The 21,211-nt window shown below is 42.5% G+C and overlaps 1 protein-coding gene across 3 annotated transcripts in view; it reads left to right on the top strand.

Moving 5' to 3' along the window:
- Positions 1-21,211, top strand: part of LOC137374285 (phosphorylase b kinase regulatory subunit alpha, liver isoform-like) — a 285,712-nt gene that overhangs the window by 114,193 nt on the left and 150,308 nt on the right. For all 3 annotated transcript variants that reach the window (XM_068040091.1, XM_068040092.1, XM_068040090.1), the window contains exons 18-22: positions 2,744-2,822; positions 3,953-4,131; positions 8,587-8,766; positions 9,833-9,921; positions 17,369-17,505. In XM_068040091.1, coding sequence (XP_067896192.1) covers positions 2,744-2,822; positions 3,953-4,131; positions 8,587-8,766; positions 9,833-9,921; positions 17,369-17,505 — 664 coding nt within the window. The remainder of the gene's footprint in view (positions 1-2,743; positions 2,823-3,952; positions 4,132-8,586; positions 8,767-9,832; positions 9,922-17,368; positions 17,506-21,211) is intronic.

The following is a 21,211-nucleotide window of genomic DNA, read 5'->3' as shown; positions in this document are numbered from 1 at the left end:
GTCCGACTACCTGCAGTGCTCCTGACAGGTGTGCACTAACTTGCCCCAGACTATTTGCTCTTCCTGTTGGCCGCTTTGAAAATTTCCTTCTGATCCTCTGGCTGCCATTTGTCTGCCTTTCAGTATTACACTCCAGAGTCAGTTCCTGTTTCCAGGCAGTGCCTGGTGTTAATAATTGCATGCCGAGCTCACCTCCAGCCCAATTGGGGACTTTACCTATTTAAATAGCATTGTGTTAGTGTCGCAGACACAGCACGGGGTTGGAACCTGGAAATGATCTGGACATTGGGTTCCCGACCCCGGATTGAAAATCCAACCCCCCTCCTCTCTACCGTCTTTATCCCATCCTTTATTATGAGGGCTACCTCTCCTTCACTTCCATTTAGCCAACCTTTTCTAAAAATTAACTATCCTGCAGGTAATGCATTTTGGAAGGTCTAATGCAGGTGGGAAGTATACAGTAAATGGCAGAACCCTTAGGAGTATTGACAGTCAGAGAGATCTGGGCGTACAGGTCCGCAGGTCACTGAAAGTGGCAACGCAGGTGGATAAGTTAGTCAAGAAGGCATACGGCATGCTTGCCTTCATCGGTCGGGGCATAGAGTATAAAAATTGGCAAGTCATGCTGCAGCTGTACAGAACCTTACTTAGGCCACACTTAGAATATTCTGTGCAATTCTGGTCGCCACACTACCAGAAGGACGTGGAAGCTTTGGAGAGGGTACAGAGGAGGTTTACCAGGATGTTGTCTGGTCTGGAGGGCATTAGCTATGAGGAGAGGTTGGATAAACTCGGATTGTTTTCACTGGAACGACAGAGGTGGAGGGGCGACATGATAGAGGTTTACAAAGTTATGAGTGGCTTGGACAGAGTGGATAGTCAGAAGCTTTTTCCCAGGGCGGAAGAGTCAGTTACTAGGGGACATAGGTTTAAGGTGTGAGGGGCAAAGTTTAGAGGGGATGTGCGAGGCAGGTTTTTTACACAGAGGGTGGTGAGTGCCTAGAACTTGCCGCCGGGGGAGGTGGTGGAAGCAGGTACCATAGAGACGTTTAAGAGGCATCTTGACAAATATATGAATAGGAAGGGAATAGAGGGATACGGTCCCCGGAAGTGCAGAAGGTTTTAGTTTAGACTAAAGATCGGCACCGGTTTGGAGGGCCGAATGGCCTGTTCCTGTGCTGTACTGTTCTTTGTTCTTTGGAATATTAAGCTCCCAGCCTTGGTCACTTTATAACCATATCTCCATAATGGTTATTACATCAATTATCTTAATTTCAATCCTTTCTACTAATTGATCTAATTTGTTTAGTTTTCCCTGATGTCACCATAGCCATTAATGTCCCATTCCCGTTGTTAAGCTTTCTGTTCCTTCCTGACCCACTCTGTTTATTTTTGCCGAAGTCATTACTCTGGTCTACAGCCTCGACATTTATTGTTTTTGAATTTACCCTTTCCTGAATCCTCTCAACCTCACTTCATTAGTTTTAAACCGTTTCTACTGGCCTAGTAATTTAATTCACCACTCCTACCCTCCACTCTCTCACAGACCTTCTTTATTCTTATTTCCCTGCCCTCACAGAATATTATTCTCCACTTATTCTCTTTATCTAAGCATCTTTCAACCCCTTGTTTCCAGCTGGAATATGTTCCCTCCTCCCTTCTGTGGAAGGCTCTTAAAAGCATTGTCGATTTGCTTTCTCTGATGACCTGCTGGTCCAGGAGCCCCTCTGACGGAGTGTGCAGGAGGACTCTGTGCAAGAAACACTGAAACTGCTGGAAGTATGCAATCGCCTCTTCAGCATCTGTGAAGTGAGATTAGTTTCTCACCCTGTCTTTCTCTTTCCACCTGATGACTGGACATGCTGGTTCTAGCAATTGCAGTTTATAATTCTGATTTCTAACAGTTGCAGTAACCAGACTTTTCCTGTGAGCTATATATTTATTCCTGCAGTTTCAGTGCATAAATAATTTAACTGTTCAGTGTGCAGACCTGGATGTACAGGAGCAAATGCATAGGTTATATGAAACGGACATGGTATTCAGAAAATCAGCACAGTCACTTTGAAAATGGGCAGGAAATAACTGCAAGACAAAAACCTTATGGAATGTTGGGATTTGATATTGTGCTTTTGGCCTTGGGAAGACAACAGTGTTCCCGTTTGATGAGAACTCCTTTTGGGAAAGGAAGCTATACTTTGGATGATCATTAGAAATGGGGATCCTGGTTGTTTTTTTTCCTGATCCCTAATGCAGGAATGCGGAGGGTACAATTTTCACTCCAGTGAAGATTCACTGTTTTAGAACAGATCGAGAGTGGAATTTGGGACCTTGTGAAATGTGTCATTTCGTGTCACTATTAATGTAGACTACACTGAGCGCTTTCATATTCTCTCATTTTTTATACCAGATGTCATTTCTAGTTCTGTGCAGCTTAAGCAAAAAGGTAGTGGTATTTCCCAGGTCTCCTGCACCATGTATGGGCCCAGCTTTAATGCAGCATTGCTGCCTCTGGTAAAGTAGAATACAATACTCGTTTTCTCAGGTAATCTGTACAGCCCTACCCTTTACTAGTCGTTTCCTTAATGTCACATCAAATTTCATGCTGAAATGTTCTTCCTGATCGAGACCTCCAAATACTATTTGTTTGACCATGGACAGGTCAAGTTTTCAGCCTTTGAGTTGAAGGATAGAGAACATATAGCAGTGTCTTGTACTTTTTAAACTTGCCCTATTTCTGTTGCAGCTGAGGACGGAACAGATATTGACTCAAATATTCTCTGTACGCTCCGAAAGCTACAGGATGGATACTTTGGTGGGGCTAGGTATGAGCTTGTATATAGATTTGAACGTTTATGCAAATGTGTGTATTTTGTTACAGTATGGGGTGTGGGTGGTTCCCACTGTTCACCTCCCAACTGACCCCAATCGTTCTTTGTTTAAGATGATGTTAGTCCCTGAGTGTTTTTTAAGGTCAAATAAACAGACAAATGACAAGTTTTCTCATAGTTACAAAAAAAAACTATTTTTACACAATTCCCCAAATGATCGCAACCTCACTCACGCACACATTTATTCACACACACATACACACAAGAACAGAGAGATAGAGAGGAAAAGGGTAAGTGGCTTAAAGTGAGGTATGTGTTCATGGTTTACTGTAAACCTGTTGAATCTTCCAAGTAGGACAGTCTCTTTTAAAGGTTCAGGCCCAGGTGTTTGTAGTCTTGAGGTGTTGTAGATTTCGGCTAGTTAAGACTTCAGATTAGAGGTGGTGATCACTTTCAGTTCTCAGTTGAAGTGTAGAACTAGGAGCAGGGCAATTCCCTTATTCAGGCTGGATCTCTTTCCACAGCCTCTTGCAGGACTGCTTTCTGTGATGTTGTGATCTCCCTTCTCTCTCCAGAGGGCCATCTTTAAGGTCCATCACATGAGCGCTTCTTTTAATTGGCACATGGCCTTCTCCCCTGGTGTGACCATTCAATGGATTATGAATCCATGGCTATCTATTGATGTCTGAATGGGTACCATTCTGTTACAATGTGGCTACTTCACACCTTCCTTGTCTCAGAAGAAATTCATTTATTCAGGAATGTCTTTTGATAGTTTCAGGATGGGTGTAGATGACATCTTTTAGTCTGGAATGTATCCTTTTGTCCTTAACAGACAATGAGGCAGTTGTTGAATACACAGACCAGGTCATCTGACCTTTGACAGCCATCTTTACAGCACATTGTCCACTTTTTTTTAAAGGAAATATCAATTTCAAAGAGTCCACATTGAATAAAGTTTATATCTTAAAAGTTAGGAATATATGTTTTTACTGGATATGACCATTTTAAAAAGGCAGAGTTAATGATGTGTGTACTGTAGTCACTTTTGTTTGGATTATTGGGTGGATATGTTTTAATGATGATGAATTGTAAAGCTAACTAACTGATATTTAACCTTTTAGAGTAAAAACTGGCAAAATATCTGAATTTCTGATCACCTCGTGCTACACACATCTGAGTTTCTTGGATCCAGGACCTGATGGTCTTCTGTTCGATGACTATTTCAGTGAAGACAGTGTCAGTCCGAATGATGAGGTGGAAGAGGCTGTATCTGTGCATGATTCATGCTATAGAAATGATGGTAGGAATCTTCCAAATGCTGCTTGTACACTACTGCACATCTATAATAGGCTCGGCTTTCACACTTGTGGAAAATGCTGGTCTTCTGTATAAGCTTTGGAAGTACCTAATTATAAATTAGTGTGATCAAAGATTGCTTTCTGTTTAATAGGGTAAATATAAAAAAGAAAGTAAATATTTGTAGTGAATTCTAATTGAAGTAAGCTAAAAGATTTGATGGGGTGGAGCTAATTTCAACCTGCCCACCTTCCATTAATGTCAGTGGAAGGTAAAATAGGGCAGAGAGTGAAATGGCCAATCACATCTTGGTGATATCCTGATGGATGGGTTAAATTAAAATTTGTGCCACTGTTTCTGTACAAAGTACATGGAATGGTAGCTGAATTATATTCCATCTGTGAGCAGATATTTAGGTTGAGTTTTAGGTGAAAAACCATCCATGCTCAAGGGAGAAGAGCTCAAACTCAAGAGGACGCTCTATAGAGGAAAGGTGAGAGCACTCGAGTGTGTGAAAGACACAGTACTGACCCAGAACTCATACACAGTAGCATTAAACAGATACAGATGCAGTAGAGAAGGTGCAAAAAAAATTCGCAAGGATGAACCCAAGGAAAGATTGAACAAGCTGGAGTTCTTTTCTCTAGAAAAGAGAAGATGGTGAAGGGTGACCTGATAAAGGCTAATAAAATTAAGAAAGTGTTTGATAAGGTAAATGTAGAGAAGATATTTCCACTTGGGAGTCCAGATGTTATAGGAGACAAATATATTAAATTCAATCGAGAATTCAGGAGGAATTTCTTTACCCAGAATGTGGTGAGAATGGGAGTGGTTGAAGTAAATCGTATAGATGAATTTAAGGGCAAACTAGATAAACACATGAGGGAGAAAGGAATATAAGGATATGTTGATAGGATGAGATAAAGTGGGGTGGAGGGGACTCGTGTGGAGCATAAACACCAGCATAGACAAGTTGGGCCAAATGGCCTGTTTCTATGCTGTAAATTCAATGTAATTCTCAAGGATCAGGAGAGACAGTCATATCTTGTTTAAAAATGCAAATTGTTGTTCTGAATTTTCTAAATGAAAATTTTGCTGCCACTTTTGATCCTGATGGGTAGCATCAAATGATATTCTGCCAGTCATGTCATTCCAGCTTCTTTCCTGGCTGCCCTCCAACCTATCAACCTATGTAAACACCTTAAGCATAATGCCCTGTGGTGCAATAAGGAGACAAATTCCCGCTGCAACAGGCTATTTTAAGTCAAAGTTATGCCCAGTCCTGAGAGTGGGATCTCTTAATCAGGTTCCTTTATATAGTGAACCAGATCAGTTTTTCATATGATGCAGTGGACAACAACCATCACATTCTGAAATCTTGTTACTATATTGGTTGAGGGAAGGGCACGATTGGCAACTAAATATCCCAGGATATCGATGTTTCAGGCGGGATTGAGAGGGAGGTAAAAGGGGTGGAGGAGTTGCATTACTGGTCAAAGAGGATATCACAGCTGTGCTGAAGGAGGGCACGATGGAGGACTCGAGCAGTGAGGCAATATGGGCAGAACTCAGAAATAGGAAGGGCGCGGTAACAATGTTGGGGCTGTACTACAGGCCTCCCAACAGCGAGCGTGAGATAGAGGTACAAATATGTAAACAGATTATGGAAAGCTGTAGGAGCAACAGGGTGGTGGTGATAGGAGATTTTAATTTTCCCAACATTGACTGGGATTCACTTAGTGTTAGAGGTCTAGATGGAGCAGAATTTGTAAGGAGCATCCAGGAGGGTTTTCTAGAGCAGTATGTAAATAGTCCAACTCGGGAAGGGGCCATACTGGACCTGGTGTTGGGGAATGAGCCCGGCCAGGTGGTTGAAGTTTCAGTAGGGGACTACTTTGGGAATAGTGATCACAATTCCGTAAGTTTTAGAATACTCATGGACAAAGACGAGAGTGGTCCAAAAGGAAGAGTGCTAAATTGGGGGAAGGCCAACTGTACCAAAATTCGGCAGGAGCTGGGGAATGTAGATTGGGAGCAGCTGTTTGAAGATAAATCCACATTTGATATGTGGGAGGCTTTTAAAGAGAGGTTGATTAGCGTGCAGGAGAGACATGTTCCTGTGAAAATGAGGGATAGAAATGGCAAGATTAGGGAACCATGGATGACAGGTGAAATTGTGAGACTAGCTAAGAGGAAAAAGGAAGCATACATAAGGTCTAGGAGGCTGAAGAAAGACGAAGCTTTGAAAGAATATCGGGAATGTAGGACCAATCTAAAACGAGGAATCAAGAGGGTTAAAAGGGGTCATGAAATATCTTTAGCAAACAGGGTTAAGGAAAATCCCAAAGCCTTTTATTCATATATAAGGAGCAAGAGGGTAACTGGAGAAAGGATTGGCCCACTCAAGGACAAAGGAGGAAAGTTATGCGTGGAGTCAGAGAAAATGGGTGAGATTCTAAACGAGTACTTTGCATCGGTATTCACCGAGGAGAGGGACATGACGGATGTTGAGGTGAGGGACAGATGTTTGATTACTCTAGGTCAAGTCGGCATAAGGAGGGAGGAAGGGTTGGGTATTCTAAAAGGCATTAAGGTGGACAAGTCCCCAGGTCCGGATGGGATCTATCCCAGGTTACTGAGGGAAGCGAGAGAGGAAATAGCTGGGGCCTTAACAGATATCTTTGCAGCATCCTTAAACACGGGTGAGGTCCCAGAGGACTGGAGAATTGCTAATGTTGGCCCCTTGTTTAAGAAGGGTAGCAGGGAAAATCCAGGTAATTATAGACCGGTGAGCCTGACGTCAGTGGTAGGGAAGCTGCTGGAGAAGATACTGAGGGATAGGATCTATTCCCATTTGGACGAAAATGGGCTTATCAGTGATAGGCAACATGGTTTTGTGCAGGGAAGGTCATGTCTTACCAACTTAATAGAATTCTTTGAGGAAGTGACAAAGTTGATTGATGAGGGAAGGGCTGTAGATGTCATATGCATGGACTTCAGTAAGGCGTTTGATAAGGTTCCCCATGGTAGGCTGGTGGAGAAAGTGAAGTCGCATGGGGTCCAGGGTGTACTAGCTAGATGGATAAAGAACTGGCTGGGCAACAGGAGACAGAGAGTAGTAGTGGAAGGGAGTTTCTCAAAATGGAGACGTGTGACCAGTGGTGTTCCACAGGGATCTGTGCTGGGACCACTGTTGTTTGTGATATACATAAATGATTTGGAGGAAAATATAGGTGGTCTGATCAGCAAGTTTGCAGACGACACTAAGATTGGTGGAGTAGCAGATAATGAAAGGGACTGTCAGAGAATGCAGCAGAATATCGATAGATTGGAGAGTTGGGCAGAGAAATGGCAGATGGAGTTCAATCAGGACAAATGCGAGGTGATGCATTTTGGAAGATCCAATTCAAGAGTGAACTATACAGTGAATGGAAAAGTCCTGGGGAAAATTGATGTACAGAGAGATTTGGGTGTTCAGGTCCATTGTTCCCTGAAGGTGGCAACGCAGGTCAATAGAGTGGTCAAGAAGGCATATGGCATGCTTTCCTTCATCGGACAGGGTATTGAGTACAAGGGTTGGCAGGTCATGTTACAGTTGTAAAGGACTTTGGTTCGACCACATTTGGAATACTGCGTGCAGTTCTGGTCGCCACATTACCAAAAGGATGTGGATGCTTTGGAGAGGGTGCAGAGGAGGTTCACCAGGATGTTGCCCTGTATGGAGGGCGCTAGCTATGAAGAGAGGTTGAGTAGATTAGGATTATTTTCATTAGAAAGACGGAGGTTGAAGGGGGACCTGATTGAGGTGTACAAAATCATGAGAGGTATAGACAGGGTGGATAGCAAGAAGCTTTTTCCCAGAGTGGGGGATTCAATTACTAGGGGTCACGAGTTCAAAGTGAGAGGGGAAAAGTTTAGGGGGGATATGCGTGGAAAGTTCTTTACGCAGAGGGTGGTGGGTGCCTGGAACACGTTGCCAGCGGAGGTAGTAGACGCGGGCACGATGGCGTCTTTTAAGATGTATCTAGACAGATACATGAATGGGCAGGAAGCAAAGAGATACAGACCCTTCGAAAATAGGCGACAGGTTTAGATAGAGGATTTGGATCAGCGCAGGCTTGGAGGGCCGAAGGGCCTGTTCCTGTGCTGTAATTTTCTTTTGTTCTTTTTTTTTGTTCTTTTATATCTGCAGTATTTTAGGAAGTTAGCACTGTGCACATGAGCAAGTCTTGGGTTAGGATCTAATTTCTGGAAAGACGTCTCAAGGAGGCGTGATGCTGAAAATCATTTCAGATCTACTGAGAGGAAAAGGATTTGTGAAATCATCGAAAGATCCCAGGTTTTCCAGTGTAAAATATTCCTTTTGGGTTTGCAAGTACTGCTTTCAATTTCTGTTCAAGAATACGGTCTAAATGTAAGGATTTTTTGACTTGTAGCTGCTATTCTTTTTGATACACAGTTGATATTCAGGATGAGCTTGTGCAGTACATAAATCATCTGCTACAAAGCACAACTCCGGCATCAAAGCGACTGCCCCCAACGTCCAAGAACCCAGGAATGCATCATGTGTTTGAAGCTGCACACACCACAAGGGACATAATCTCAATGGTGGCCAAAGCAAGGGGACTCGAATTACCAAGTAATCAAAGCTTATTTTTATAAGAATGAGAGAGTTACACCACATTTACAGCTGTTTTGCAATTGTTTTTGTGAGATATTTGGAGAGGAGAGGGATATATATGGGCTAATTTTACCCTCCCTGCCTGGCAAGTAAATTGGCCAATGTGCCTTATTCGCACGGATCTCACTGCCTTCATGTGGGTTCCGATTGTAATCTACTCTTCTGAGCAATAGAGAAGGCAGTGCCGAAAGGTAGCAGGTCTTTCTTTAAAGCAGCAGTCTTTACCGCACGGGGAGATAATCCACTGTGGCTTCGCTGCCAGGACAAACACAAATAAGAGACACTCTGAGGGGTGTGGGGAACCCAGAAAGGGGGAGTTTATTCAGTTTTCGGGTGGGCCAGCAGGATCAGGAGTGCTTCTCTGTGGCCCCACAAGGAAACCTCTCATCTCCCCTGCGCTGGACATCCCTCCCCCAACAGTAAGGTCCTCCTGACCACCCCCTATCCTGCTCCCACCCACCAATCTTCCAAACACACGGCTGAGCGCTGGGGCCTGTTCCTTTGTGTCCCTGGCGACTGTCCGACACAGGCCAGTCGCTGCTTCCCACTGGATTTGGACAGGAGGATGAGTTAAGATCTCCAGAGCCTTTCATTATGAAGGTTTGAATGGTATGCAACCTCCCCTACACCCCAAACCCACCTGCATAACCCATTCCAAACCCTCGAACAACTCCCTTCTCCCTCACACAACTCCTCAAACACCCTTCTACACATAGACACACACACATAAACATATATAATATATATATGCACACACTTATACACTCTCCCTTCCTGTTCTGGAGTGCTGAATTACATGACTTTGTACGGGGATAAGTATGATTCATCTTTACTGTAAATGAGTTAATTGCCAATGCATCCGAATCTAAGGGAATTCCCTTAATATCTTTGTGCAAGCTGAGAAATAGTTGAAATAGATTAATTAAAATAGATAGTAGATAGGTGTAAAGACAAATATTGTCCAAGCTGGTGAAAGTGCTGCTTATTCCAACTTTCCGAATATCTACTTTTATTTTTCACACAGCGGTTTCCATGTATTTGCCCATGAAAGTTCCAATTATTCAACGAAAATCTCTGAACTTATTGGAAGTACCAAAATCGCAGCCAGTGAAGGTTCGTGTTCGAGAGCATTTAAGACTTTGTTTAATGCAAATCATTGAGTTGGCACTTAAAATAAAATTTAAGAAAATAAAATAATTGGGTCAGAATGCGTCTAAAGAATGATTAATGCAAACCAGAAGGTTCTGTTTAGAGGTGGTCCAGAATCTGAAGTGAACTTTCTGATATTTATTGTCACTGCTCAAGACTAAATGGGGCAGCATAGAATCATACTGCACAGAAAGAGGCCATTCAGCCCATTGTGTCTGTGCTATCTCTCTGAAGGAGCTATCCAAAAAGGTCCCATTCTCCTGCTGTTTACCCATAGCCCTGCAAAATATTTATCCAAATTCCCTTTTGAATTTGCTTCCACTGCCCTTTAAGGCCGTACTTTCCAGATCATAACGTGTAAAAAAAATATTTCTCCTTGTCTTTTTCTTGTGTAAATAATTGTGTGTTGCTTTATGGGCCTAATAACAAGTTCATAATAAACTAGCTGATCACTCATGATGTTGCTCACAGTGAGTTGGAGGATATGTTTTAGAATTGTTTTTGGTGAACAAAGTTTGATTGCAATATTATTACATAGGATATACGGCATAGAAACCGGCCATTCGACCCAACAAGTCCGTGCTGGCATTTATGCTGCACTCGAGCCTCCTCCCATCTTTCGTCATCTGAATCTATCATTGTAACCCTCTATTCCCTTCTCCCTCATATGCTGCTTTAGTCTCCCCTTAAATGCATCGATACTATTCATTTCAACCACTCCCTGTGGTAGTCAGTTCCACATTCTCACCACTCTCTGGGTAAAGAAGTTTCTTCTCAATTCCCTTTTGGATTTCTTGGTAACCATCTTATATCGCTGGCCTCTAGTTTTGCTCTTCCCCACAAGTGGAAACATTCTCTGTGTATTCACTCTCAAAACTTTTCATAATTTTATTAGGTGACCTCTCAGCCTCCTCTTTTCAAAAGAAAAGAGACCCAGGCTGTTCATCCTTTCTTGATAGGTATAACTTCTCCGTTCTGTATTACCTCTGTAAATCTTTGTTGCACTCTCTCCAGTACCTCTATATCCTTTTTATAATACGGTGACCAAAATTGCACACAGTACTCCAAGTGTGATCTAACCAAAGTTCAAAACAAGTTGAGCAATTTCTCTACTTCTCAATTCTATCCCTGCAGAAATAAAGCCTAGTGGTTGGTTTGTTTTATTTCTGGCCTTGATAACATGTGTCACTACTTTTAATGATTTGTGCATTTGTTCTCCCAGATCTCTTTGCTTCTCTACAGCATTTAAATACTTATTTTCCAAGTAATATGCGACCTCTTCTTACCAAAATATAATACATCAAACTTATCCATGTTGAAATTCATTTGCCAATTGTTTGCCCATGCTGCATGTTTATTAATGTCTTCTTGTAATTTATTGCTGTCCTCCTCAGTGTTGACTAACACTGCACCCCCCCACCCCCCCACCCCCCCTCCCCGCCAAACACACACACACACAAAATTTGGTGTCATCAGCAAATTTAGAGACTGTGTTTTTGATCCTAAATCGTTAATATAAACTGTGAACAGCTGTAGTGGTCCGAGCACTGATCCTTGTGGGACCCCACTTTCCACATTCTGCCACCTTGAACACCGACCCTTTACCCCTACTCTCTTCTCTCTCTCTTGTAGCTAGCTAGCTAGCCATTCTGCAACTTTTTCCCTGATTCACTTGCTCTGACCTTATTCAGTAGTCTGTTATGTGATACCTTATCAATGGTCATTTGGAAATCTAGATATCTTACATCTACTACATTCCCCTGTCCACTCTCTCTCTTACCTCTTCAATGAGGTTGGTCAAGTAAGACTTTCCCATGTGAAATCCATGCTGACTATTCATTATTACATTTTTGGCTTCCAGATATTTTTCTATTTTCTCCTTTAGTATAGATTCCGTTATCTTTCCTACCACCATTGTTAGACTGACTGGTCATTAGTTCCCTGAACATTCTCTATCCCCCTGCTCAAATATAGGAATAACATTAGCTATCTACCAGTCTTCTGACCCTACATCTTTTTCTAATGAATTATTAAATGCATGTAGTAATGCCTCTGCTATTTCTTCCCTCGATTCTTTTAAAATGCATGGATTAGTTTATTTACTATTTTGTCTCTTTTTATTTTAAATGCAGTTTTATCATTTAGAAACATAGAAAATAGGAGCAGGAGTAGGCCATTCGGCCCTTTGAACCTGCTGCGCCATTCATTATGATCATGGCTGATCATCCAACTCATTAACCTGTTCCTGCTTTCGACCCATACCCTCTGATCCCTTTAGACTCAAGAGCTATATCTAACTCATTCTTGAAAACATAGTGTTTTGGCCTCAACTCCTTTCTGTGGTAGCGAATTCCACAGGCTCACCACTGTCTGGATGAAGAAATTTCTCCTCATCTCAGTCTTGAAAGGTTTACTCGTATCCTTAGACTATGACCCCTGGTTCTGGACCCCCCCACCATCGGGAATGTCCTTCCTGCATCTACCCTGTCAAGTTCTGTTAGATTTTATAGGTTTCTATGAGATCCCCTCTCTCTCTTCTGAACTCCAGCGAATATAATCCTAACTGCCTCAATCTCTCCTCATACGTCAGTCCCACCATCCCAGGAATCAATCTGGTAAACCTTTGCTGCACTCCCTCTATAGCAAGAACATCCTTCCTCAGATAAGGAGACCAAAACTGCACACAATATTCCAGGTGTGGCCTCACCAAGGCCCTGTATAATTGCAGCAAGACATCCCTGCTCCTGTACTCAAATCCTCTCGCTATGAAGGCCAACATACCATTTGCCTTTTTTACTGCCTGTTGCACCTGCATGCTTACCTTCAGCGACTGGTATACAAGAACACCCAGGTCTCGCTGCATAGTCCCCTCTCTCAGTTTATAGCCATTCAGATAATAATCTGCCTTCCTGTTTTTGCTACCAAAGTGGATAACCTCACATTTATCCACATTATACTGCATCTGCCATGCATTAGCCCACTCACTCAACTTGTCCAAATCACCCTGAAGCCTCTCTGCATCCTCCTCACAACTCACCCTCCCACCCAGTTTTGTGTCATCTGCAAATTTGGAGATATTACATTTAGTTCCCTCATCTAAATCATTAATTTATATTGTGAATAGCTGGGGCCCTAGCATCGATCCCTGCGGTACCCCACTTGTCACTACCTGCCATTCAGAAAAAGACCCATTTATCCCTACTCTTTGTTTCCTGTCCGCCAACCAATTTTCTATCCATCCATTTCTAACCTCTTCTGATGTCTTGCCCAATTATCCATCTCGCTGGTAAATACAGAAACAAAATAATGATTTAATGTTTGTACCATTTTGCTATCGCTGCCTGTGATTTTATTCAATCCATCCCTTCGTGGCCCTATTCCCACCCCAACTTTCATTTTTATTAATATGCCTGTAGAATATTTTACTATTTTGTTTTATGTTCTTTGATAATTTAATTTCATAGTTCCTCTTGCCTTCCTAATTGTTTCTTGACTTGTCTCCTAATTTCTTCATATTCTCCCTTGTCATGCTCTCCCCTACACCTCTTTCCTTACTCTCAGTTTTTCCTTATGTCTTTATTCATCCATGGTGCCTCATTAGTGTTTAGTTTTTTTTTAGTGGAATATATTTCTCATGCCCTCTGTTGAACACATTTTAAATGTTTCCCATTGATGTTTTACATCATTGTTTGCCAATATTGTTTCCAATTTTATTTTCCTAGGTTTTATTCTCAGCCCCTCAAAATCAGTTTTTCTCCAATGTCTTATGTCATGCTTATGTCCTTCACAATTAAACAATGTTACACTATACCCACTATTGCCGAGTTGTTCCTCTCCTTTTACTTCTCTTTGTGTGGTCTGGTTCATTCCACATTACTACATCCAGTCGTGAATCCTCCCTTGTTGGGCTTTTTCCATACTGAATTAGAAAGGAGTTAGAAAGTACACATTGTAGGAACTCCATCCCCTTATCCCCTTTACTGACCTCTTCTGGCCAATTAATTTTAGGGTAGTTAAAGTCCCCTGTAATTATTTTTCTGTGTTTTGTTTAATTTGCTTGAAAACTACTTCCTTCATCTCCCTTCTACTATTAAGTGGTCTGTAGTCGACCCCTATTAGTGTGACTGATCCTTTGTTATCTTTTATCTCTATCTATTTGGAATCCATTTCTGTCTTGCTGATAGTTGCATCACTTTTTTCTACTATCTCTAATAAATACAGCTCCTCCATCTCCCCTTTTCCCTCTCTATCTTTTCTAAATATGTTCTATCCTGCAATTTTAATTCCCAGTCTTGCTTTCTCTGTAGCCTTGTCCCAGTAATCCCGACTATGTCTGGTTCCTTGCAACTGCCTCCAGTTTACCTCTTTTATTACAGACACTGAGTGCATTGCTGTTCAGACAGTTTAACTCATTTTTAATAGCCAGTTCTCTCGCTTAATCTTGAACCATCTTTTTACACTTCTGTTATAACTCAGTTTATTCCCTGGCTATTTATGTCCTTTAGTTTCATCTGTCCCATGCTTCCCTACCCTGTTTTGTTTATATTTAAGCTTGTTTCATTTCTCGTAGATTCTTCCCCAACCCCAGTCTTACTAGTTTAAAGTCTTTGCCACCTCCCTATTTACCCTTTCCGTCAGGACACTGGTCCCATTCAGGTTCAAGTGGAGCCTGTCCCATCAGTACAGCTCCTTCCTTGTCTAGTACTGGTGCCAGTGTCCTGTGAAAAGATGTAAAGTCTTTAGAAAAGGTGCAGAGGCAGTTTACCAGGATGCTGCTGGGGATGAGGGACTTCAGTTATGAGGACAGGTTGGAAAAGTTTGAATTATTCTCCTTGGAATAGAGAAAATTGCAAGATAACCTAATAAAGGTTTTCAAGATGATGTGAAGCTCTGATAGAGTAAATAGAGAAAAACTGTTCCTTCTGATAAGTGGGTCAATAACCAGAGGTCATGGATTTAAAATCCATTGGGCGGCACAGTGGCGCAGTGGTTAGCACCGCAGCCTCACAGCTCCAGTGGCCCGGGTTCGGTTCTGGGTACTGCCTGTGCGGAGTTTGCAAGTTCTCCCTGTGACCGCGTGGGTTTTCGCCGGGTACTCCGGTTTCCTCCCACCACCAAAAGACTTGCAGGTTGATGGGTAAATTGACCATTGTAAATTGCCCCTAGTGTAGGTAGGTGGTAGGAGAAAGGTGTGGATGTGGTAGGGAATATGGGGTTAATGTAGGATTAGTATAAATGGGTGGTTGTTGGTCAGCACAGACTCAGTGGGCCGAAGGGCCTGTTTCAGTGCTGTATCTCTAAATAAATAAATAAAATAAAAAAATCACTGGAAAAAGACCCAGAGGCAAGATGAGGAATAATTTCTTCACTGGATTATCTGGATTTAGTCTGGAACGTTTTACCTGAAAAGGTAGTGCAAACTGGTTCCATGAATAATTTTGAAAGAGAGTTGGACTGGTTCTTTCGTCTGAGGAACTTATAAGGTTATTGACAAAATAATGAGAATGTGGGACTAAGCGTGACTGTTCTTTCAAAGAGCCAGCACAGGCACAATGGGCCAAATAGCCTCCTTCTGTACTGTAAGTTTTAATGATTCTGTGAACTTCTCATTCCTTCTCCAACCCTTTAGCCACGTATTAACTCTGCTGATCTGTTTGTCCCTTTACCAATTTTCATGTGACTAGGGCAATAATCCTGAGTTTATTACCCTCTGGGTCCTGCTTTGTAGTTTAGTTCCAAACTCCTGATACACCCTCAACAGAACTGCTCCCTTTTCCTACCAATGACATTTATTCTGACTTGGGCCACTTTCACTTCATTTACCTCCCTTCTCCCTTTTTAAGTTTCTCTCCAGCTCCTCGAGATGTCCCTCACCCTGGCACCAGGTAGGCAACACACCCTTCCAGACTCCCATTTGTGGCTGCAGGGGACACTGTGTATCTCCCTAATTATAAGAGTCCCCTATCACTACTACATTTCTATTCTGCTCATCCCCACCGGAACAGCCTTCTGAGTCTTGTGCCTTGGTTTACATTGTGGCTACCTTGCCCCCCAGTCTTTCTCCTTGTCCTCACAGATAGTGAGTGTATCGTACCTGTTGTACAGGACCAGTGTTTGCAGGACCTCCTTCTCAACCTCTCCTAAGTCCCTGCTCCATAACAGTCACACCTTCCTTTTCCTGAACCTGTACTTTCCTCTGGGGTGTGACTGCGTTCGGCATAAAATTATCCTGGAATTTCTCCCCTGCCCTTATATTTCGGAGTGTCTCTAACTTGCACTGCAGCTCAATGTCCCTGAGCCGGAGTGACTAAAGACAGAGACATTTCCTGCAGATGTCGGAATCCGGGAAGTCTTGCTGTCCACAAACTCCTAGATACTACACTGCCATCTCCAGTCCTCCTTATTTACTTGCTTATTGTTCAAAGGTAAGTTACATATACAGGATGTGCCCACTACACACAGTACGTGAATATATTAATAGTCAAGCTCGTGTGCCTTTGCATTCAGTGGGCCAAGACTAAATGTTGTCTTGAGATTGGAAAGGATTAGATTGCAGCAGCATTTGGACCATAGGCAAAAGAGGGCTGTGACACAGCCGGACAGAGCAAGGCTAAAGGTCAAGGATAAGGTAGAGAAGGTCTGGAGGCTAGAGGCTTAAGGGGGAAAATAGGATGCAGAAGGTGAGATTGAGGGAAAAGGTACAGTGGAGTTACTGAACTGAGAAGGGGAGGAGATGGAGCTGTTTTGAATAGGAGAAGGGGAGGGTGTGGAACAGGAGTGATGATGAATAACTGAGACCTGATGGGGAGGCAACAGCACAGGCTCATAAGAGCTGGGTGAGAATGTGCTGGGGCCAAACTGGTGGGGAGCAGTAGAGTTGGAGGGAGGAGAGGGAGGCAGATCATGCTAGTGACTGGGAGCTGTGCCAGTCTACTGAGAGAACACGCAGAGGAGAAGTACAGCAAGGCTCTAACTTAGCGCTGTGCAGCAGAGTAGGGGCAGAGGAGAGAAAATCCTACATCAGTGTATACATAAAATTAAAATCTTTAGAATTATCTTTAAGATAAACTTAGCTGAAAAAAACAAGCTGGGACATCATTCAGTGACTTGTTCCATGTGCCACCAGTAGCCATTATAAGTAATTGCAGCATTACAAGTTTACATGGGCAATGCCCATTCTCAGTGTTGACATAAGAATTTATAATGGTAACAAACTGGCACAAAATGTGACCAAAACATGACAACAGGAAGCAGAGTTGTGCAGACAGGTGCATCGAAATGTTACGATTTTGAATGAGGTATTTGCTTATGTATGTTTTTGATTCAATAATAAGTTTAATGAAACTAGTAAATCTAACAAAATTCTAAAAACTTACACAGCAAAAACAATTATATTTCCTTTTTTAACAAGTTGGATCATCGAGTGGACCTCAGCTTACCCAAGGATGCCCATGGTGAGGTCGACATTGCTTCATTAGTTGAACAGCTCAAAGAATGCCTCACGCTACAGGACCAGGCGGACATATTATACATCCTGTATGTCATTAAGTAAGTGAAACTCTAAAACACTTCGTTCTATAAGACTGAGTGTTCTTTTAGACATATTTCACCTCTATTTCAGTATTAAACTCCCATTAGGGATCTTGACGTGTGGATCTTAATGAACCATTTATGCAAAGTCTTCCATTATTGCCTATCGGTCAGTAGAACTATGTAAACATCCCAGGGTGTTTCTGAGGAAGGTTGACAAACACAATTAGACACCCAGCTATCTAAGGAGGTATTAGGGCAAATGGCCAAAGGCTTGGTCGAAGAGGTAGGTTTTGTGGAAGGCGTTAAAGGAGGAAAGCGAGGTAGAGAGACAAAGGGGGGAATTTTATGCTCTCCACCATGGCAGTTTGGAGGCACGACCGCTCAAGACAAAGCCCCCAATCAGAATATATGATTCTGATTGCGGTGGGAGCAACGCACTGTAAATTTAGTCCCATCACTCCACAGATCGCCTAACGTGTCACTTAAATTTTACAAATTAACGAATGCCACAGGCAAATTAAACCAGCTATTAACCCCTGAATGAGGCGAACCAAACCAGGTGTCTTTAGATCAACAAATTAACTGTTTATTAGAAAAACTAAATTCTTAAACCCGACTAAGATAAAACGACATTTTAAAATAGAAAAATACAGTGTCCTTGCAGATTTACGCTTCCCGATAAATAGCCCTCTGCTTCAAAGACCATTTGCAATCTTCCAGGGTCCGTTGAGGAAAGGAAAACAATCTAACATCCGCAGCTTCAAACTCCTCTTTCTTCGAGCGATGACCACAGCAGATCAACAACTTGCAACTGCTTTCAAAAGAATTAATCTGGCCTTAGAATTTTGAGGGATAAAAATTAGTCACCGTTTAAATTCTTCCTTCAGTTTAAATTAACAGAGATCTCTGTTCAGTTCATGCTGGCCTAGCTGTGTCTGTCTGTTAGAACAGTCTGTCTCCAAAACTAAAGCCAGTTTAAAACTCAATCGCAACATTGTATATCCTGTTCTTGGTCTCTGAATGGCTGTATCCGGGGCAATGAAGATGCACTTTCTGGTAACTCCTGAAGCTTGCTAACTTAAATCAGTACTGACCCTTTGCTGTCTTAAAGACACACTGCAATGTTCCCGAAAAAAAAAAACAGGATCATAACAGCGAGATAGAGAGTCAAAGGGGGGAATTGTATGCTTTCCACCATGGCAGGTTTGGAGGCAGAGAGAGCATGTAATCGGTGGGGGTGAGGGTGGTGGGAAACACCGCCACCTTCCAGCCTGTGCGGAAGTTATGTCTGGGGCGAGAGGGCCTGTGAATGACCTTCTCACCCCGCCATCAATTGAGACCCTTAAGTGGGCAATTAATGCCTGTTTGGCCGGTAGCTCTCAGAGGGTGGGACTTATGTCGCCGGTGTCCTTGCTCCTGTGGAAGACCTGCTGCTGTCCACCTAAGTGCCGAATTGGCAGTTGATTTGGCGAGCCTCCCACGGAAGGGATGAAGCGGGGTTCTCACCGGTACTTTTCCTGGAGGTCGAGGCCCCCATTGCTCAGATAAAATCCAAGCCATAGAGTTTTAGGAGGGAATTCCAGAACTTGGGGCCTAGGCAGCTGAAGGCACAGCCACCAATGGAGGGGTGATTAAAATCAGGGATGGCAGACTTAAAGGAGCATTGAGATCTCGGAGAGTTGTAAAGCTGATGGAGATTACAGAGATAGGGAGGGGCGGGGCCATGGAGGGATTTGAAAACAAGGATGAGCATTTTAAAATCAAGATGTTGCTTCACTGGGAGCCAATGTAGGTCAGCGAGCACAGGAGTGAGAGGTAAACAGGACTTGGTGTGAGTTGGGATCGGGGCAGAGGCAGTTTGGATGATAATTTTATGGAGGGTGGAAGATGGAAGTCCAGTAAACTGTAGAGCTGCCACAAAGCAAATCTTCGCACAGCTCCTCCACAAACCAAACACTGCTCCCACATAGAACAACAGGATGGGTAAATAATAATTCAGACAGTAAGCTCCTGTCTCTGCTTCTAAGGGACCAACATTTGCTTTAGCTCTTTCTTTTTATATACCTATAAAAGCTTTTACAGTCTGTTTTTATATTACTGGCTAGTTTACTCATATTCTATTTTTCCTTTTTCATCCACTTCTTGGTGGCCCTTTGCTGGTTTCGAAAACACTCCCAATCCTCAGACTTGCTACTCTTCTTTGCAATATTGTAAGCCTCTTCTTTTAATCTATTACTATCCTTAACTTCCCGAGCGGCCAAGATGGGTCTTTCTTGCTGAGTTTTTGTTTTTCCGTGGAATGTATTTTTGTTTTGAATTGTTTCTTTAAAGGATTCCCCCTGTTCATTTACCACCATACCTTTTAGTTTATTTACCCAATTTACCTTAGCCAGTTCTCCCCCTCATACCTACGTAATTGGCTTTGTTTAAGATTCGTGTTTGTGACTGCAGTACGTCACTTTCAAACTTAACATGGAATTCACGCGCATGTCCTGTGGTACTGCTCCCTCGTCCCAGCACAGGCAAAGCAGTTCGTACAGTGCTGAAAGTATAGCAGGCTTGGCACTCTTGATTATTTCGGGGGTAATGCTGTCCTTCCCTATGATATTACTAATTAATCCTTCATTACACAATACTAGATCTACGACAACATTATTCCTGGTCAGTTCCACAACATATTGCTCTAAGCAACTGTCCTGAAAACATTCTACACACTCAGCTTCTGGACTCTCTTGCCAATTACATTGTCCCAGTCTATATGAAGATTAAAGTCCCCCACAACTGTTGCATTGCTTTTGTTACAAGCTCCAATAATTCTTGTTTAATGCTCTGTCCTACAGTATAACTACTGTTAGGGGACTTATAAACTATTCTCACCAGCATTTTCTGAATTTTGTATTTCTTAATTTCCAGCCATACTGATTCTTCTTCATGATCTTCTGAGGCCGATCCTTTCTCACTAATGCCCTTATGTCATCCTTTGCTATCAATGTTACCTCTCCTCCTTTGCTGTTCTGTTTGTCTTTTCGGAATATTGTGTACCAGGAATATTTATTTCCCAACCTTGATCAATTCTCTTATTGCTATCTTGCTGTCTTGCCTTCTCCTCTTTCTTTAAATTATCATATCTTCCTCACTTGATCCCTCACCCCGACTATTTAGTTTAAAGCCCTCTCTACCACTCTAGTTATACAACTCACCAGAACACTGGTCCCAGCATGGTTCAGGTGAAGACAGTCCTAACAGTACAGCTCCCACTTTCCCCAGTACTTGTGCCAGGGCCTCATGAATCAAAACCCATTTCTCCCGCACCAATCTGTGAGCCACACATTTAACTGTCTAATTCATTTACCTTATGCCAATTTGCTCGTGGCTCAGGTAATAACCCAGAGATTATTACCTTTGAGGTTCTGCTTTTTAATTTAGTTCCTAGCTACTCATACTCCCTCTGCAGAAAAACTTTTTCCTAAAGTGGTGTATATGGACTTTGAAAAGGAATTTGGTACAGTGCCACACAACAGATTTGTGAGCAAGGTTATAGCTCATGAAATAAGAAGGGATGGTAGCAGCATGGATATGGAATCGGCTGAGTGACAGGTAACAAAGGATAGTGGTTAATGGATGTTTTTCCGGCAGGAGGAAAATTTGTAGTCGCATTCCCCAGGGATCAGTGTTGGGACCCTTGCTTTTCCTGATATGTATTAATGACCTGGACCTTGGT

This window comes from Heterodontus francisci, chromosome 10, assembly GCF_036365525.1.
Source record: "Heterodontus francisci isolate sHetFra1 chromosome 10, sHetFra1.hap1, whole genome shotgun sequence".
NCBI lineage: Eukaryota > Metazoa > Chordata > Chondrichthyes > Heterodontiformes > Heterodontidae > Heterodontus > Heterodontus francisci.
Note: the sequence above shows the minus strand (reverse complement) of the source record. Positions and strands in the feature narration are given on the sequence as shown.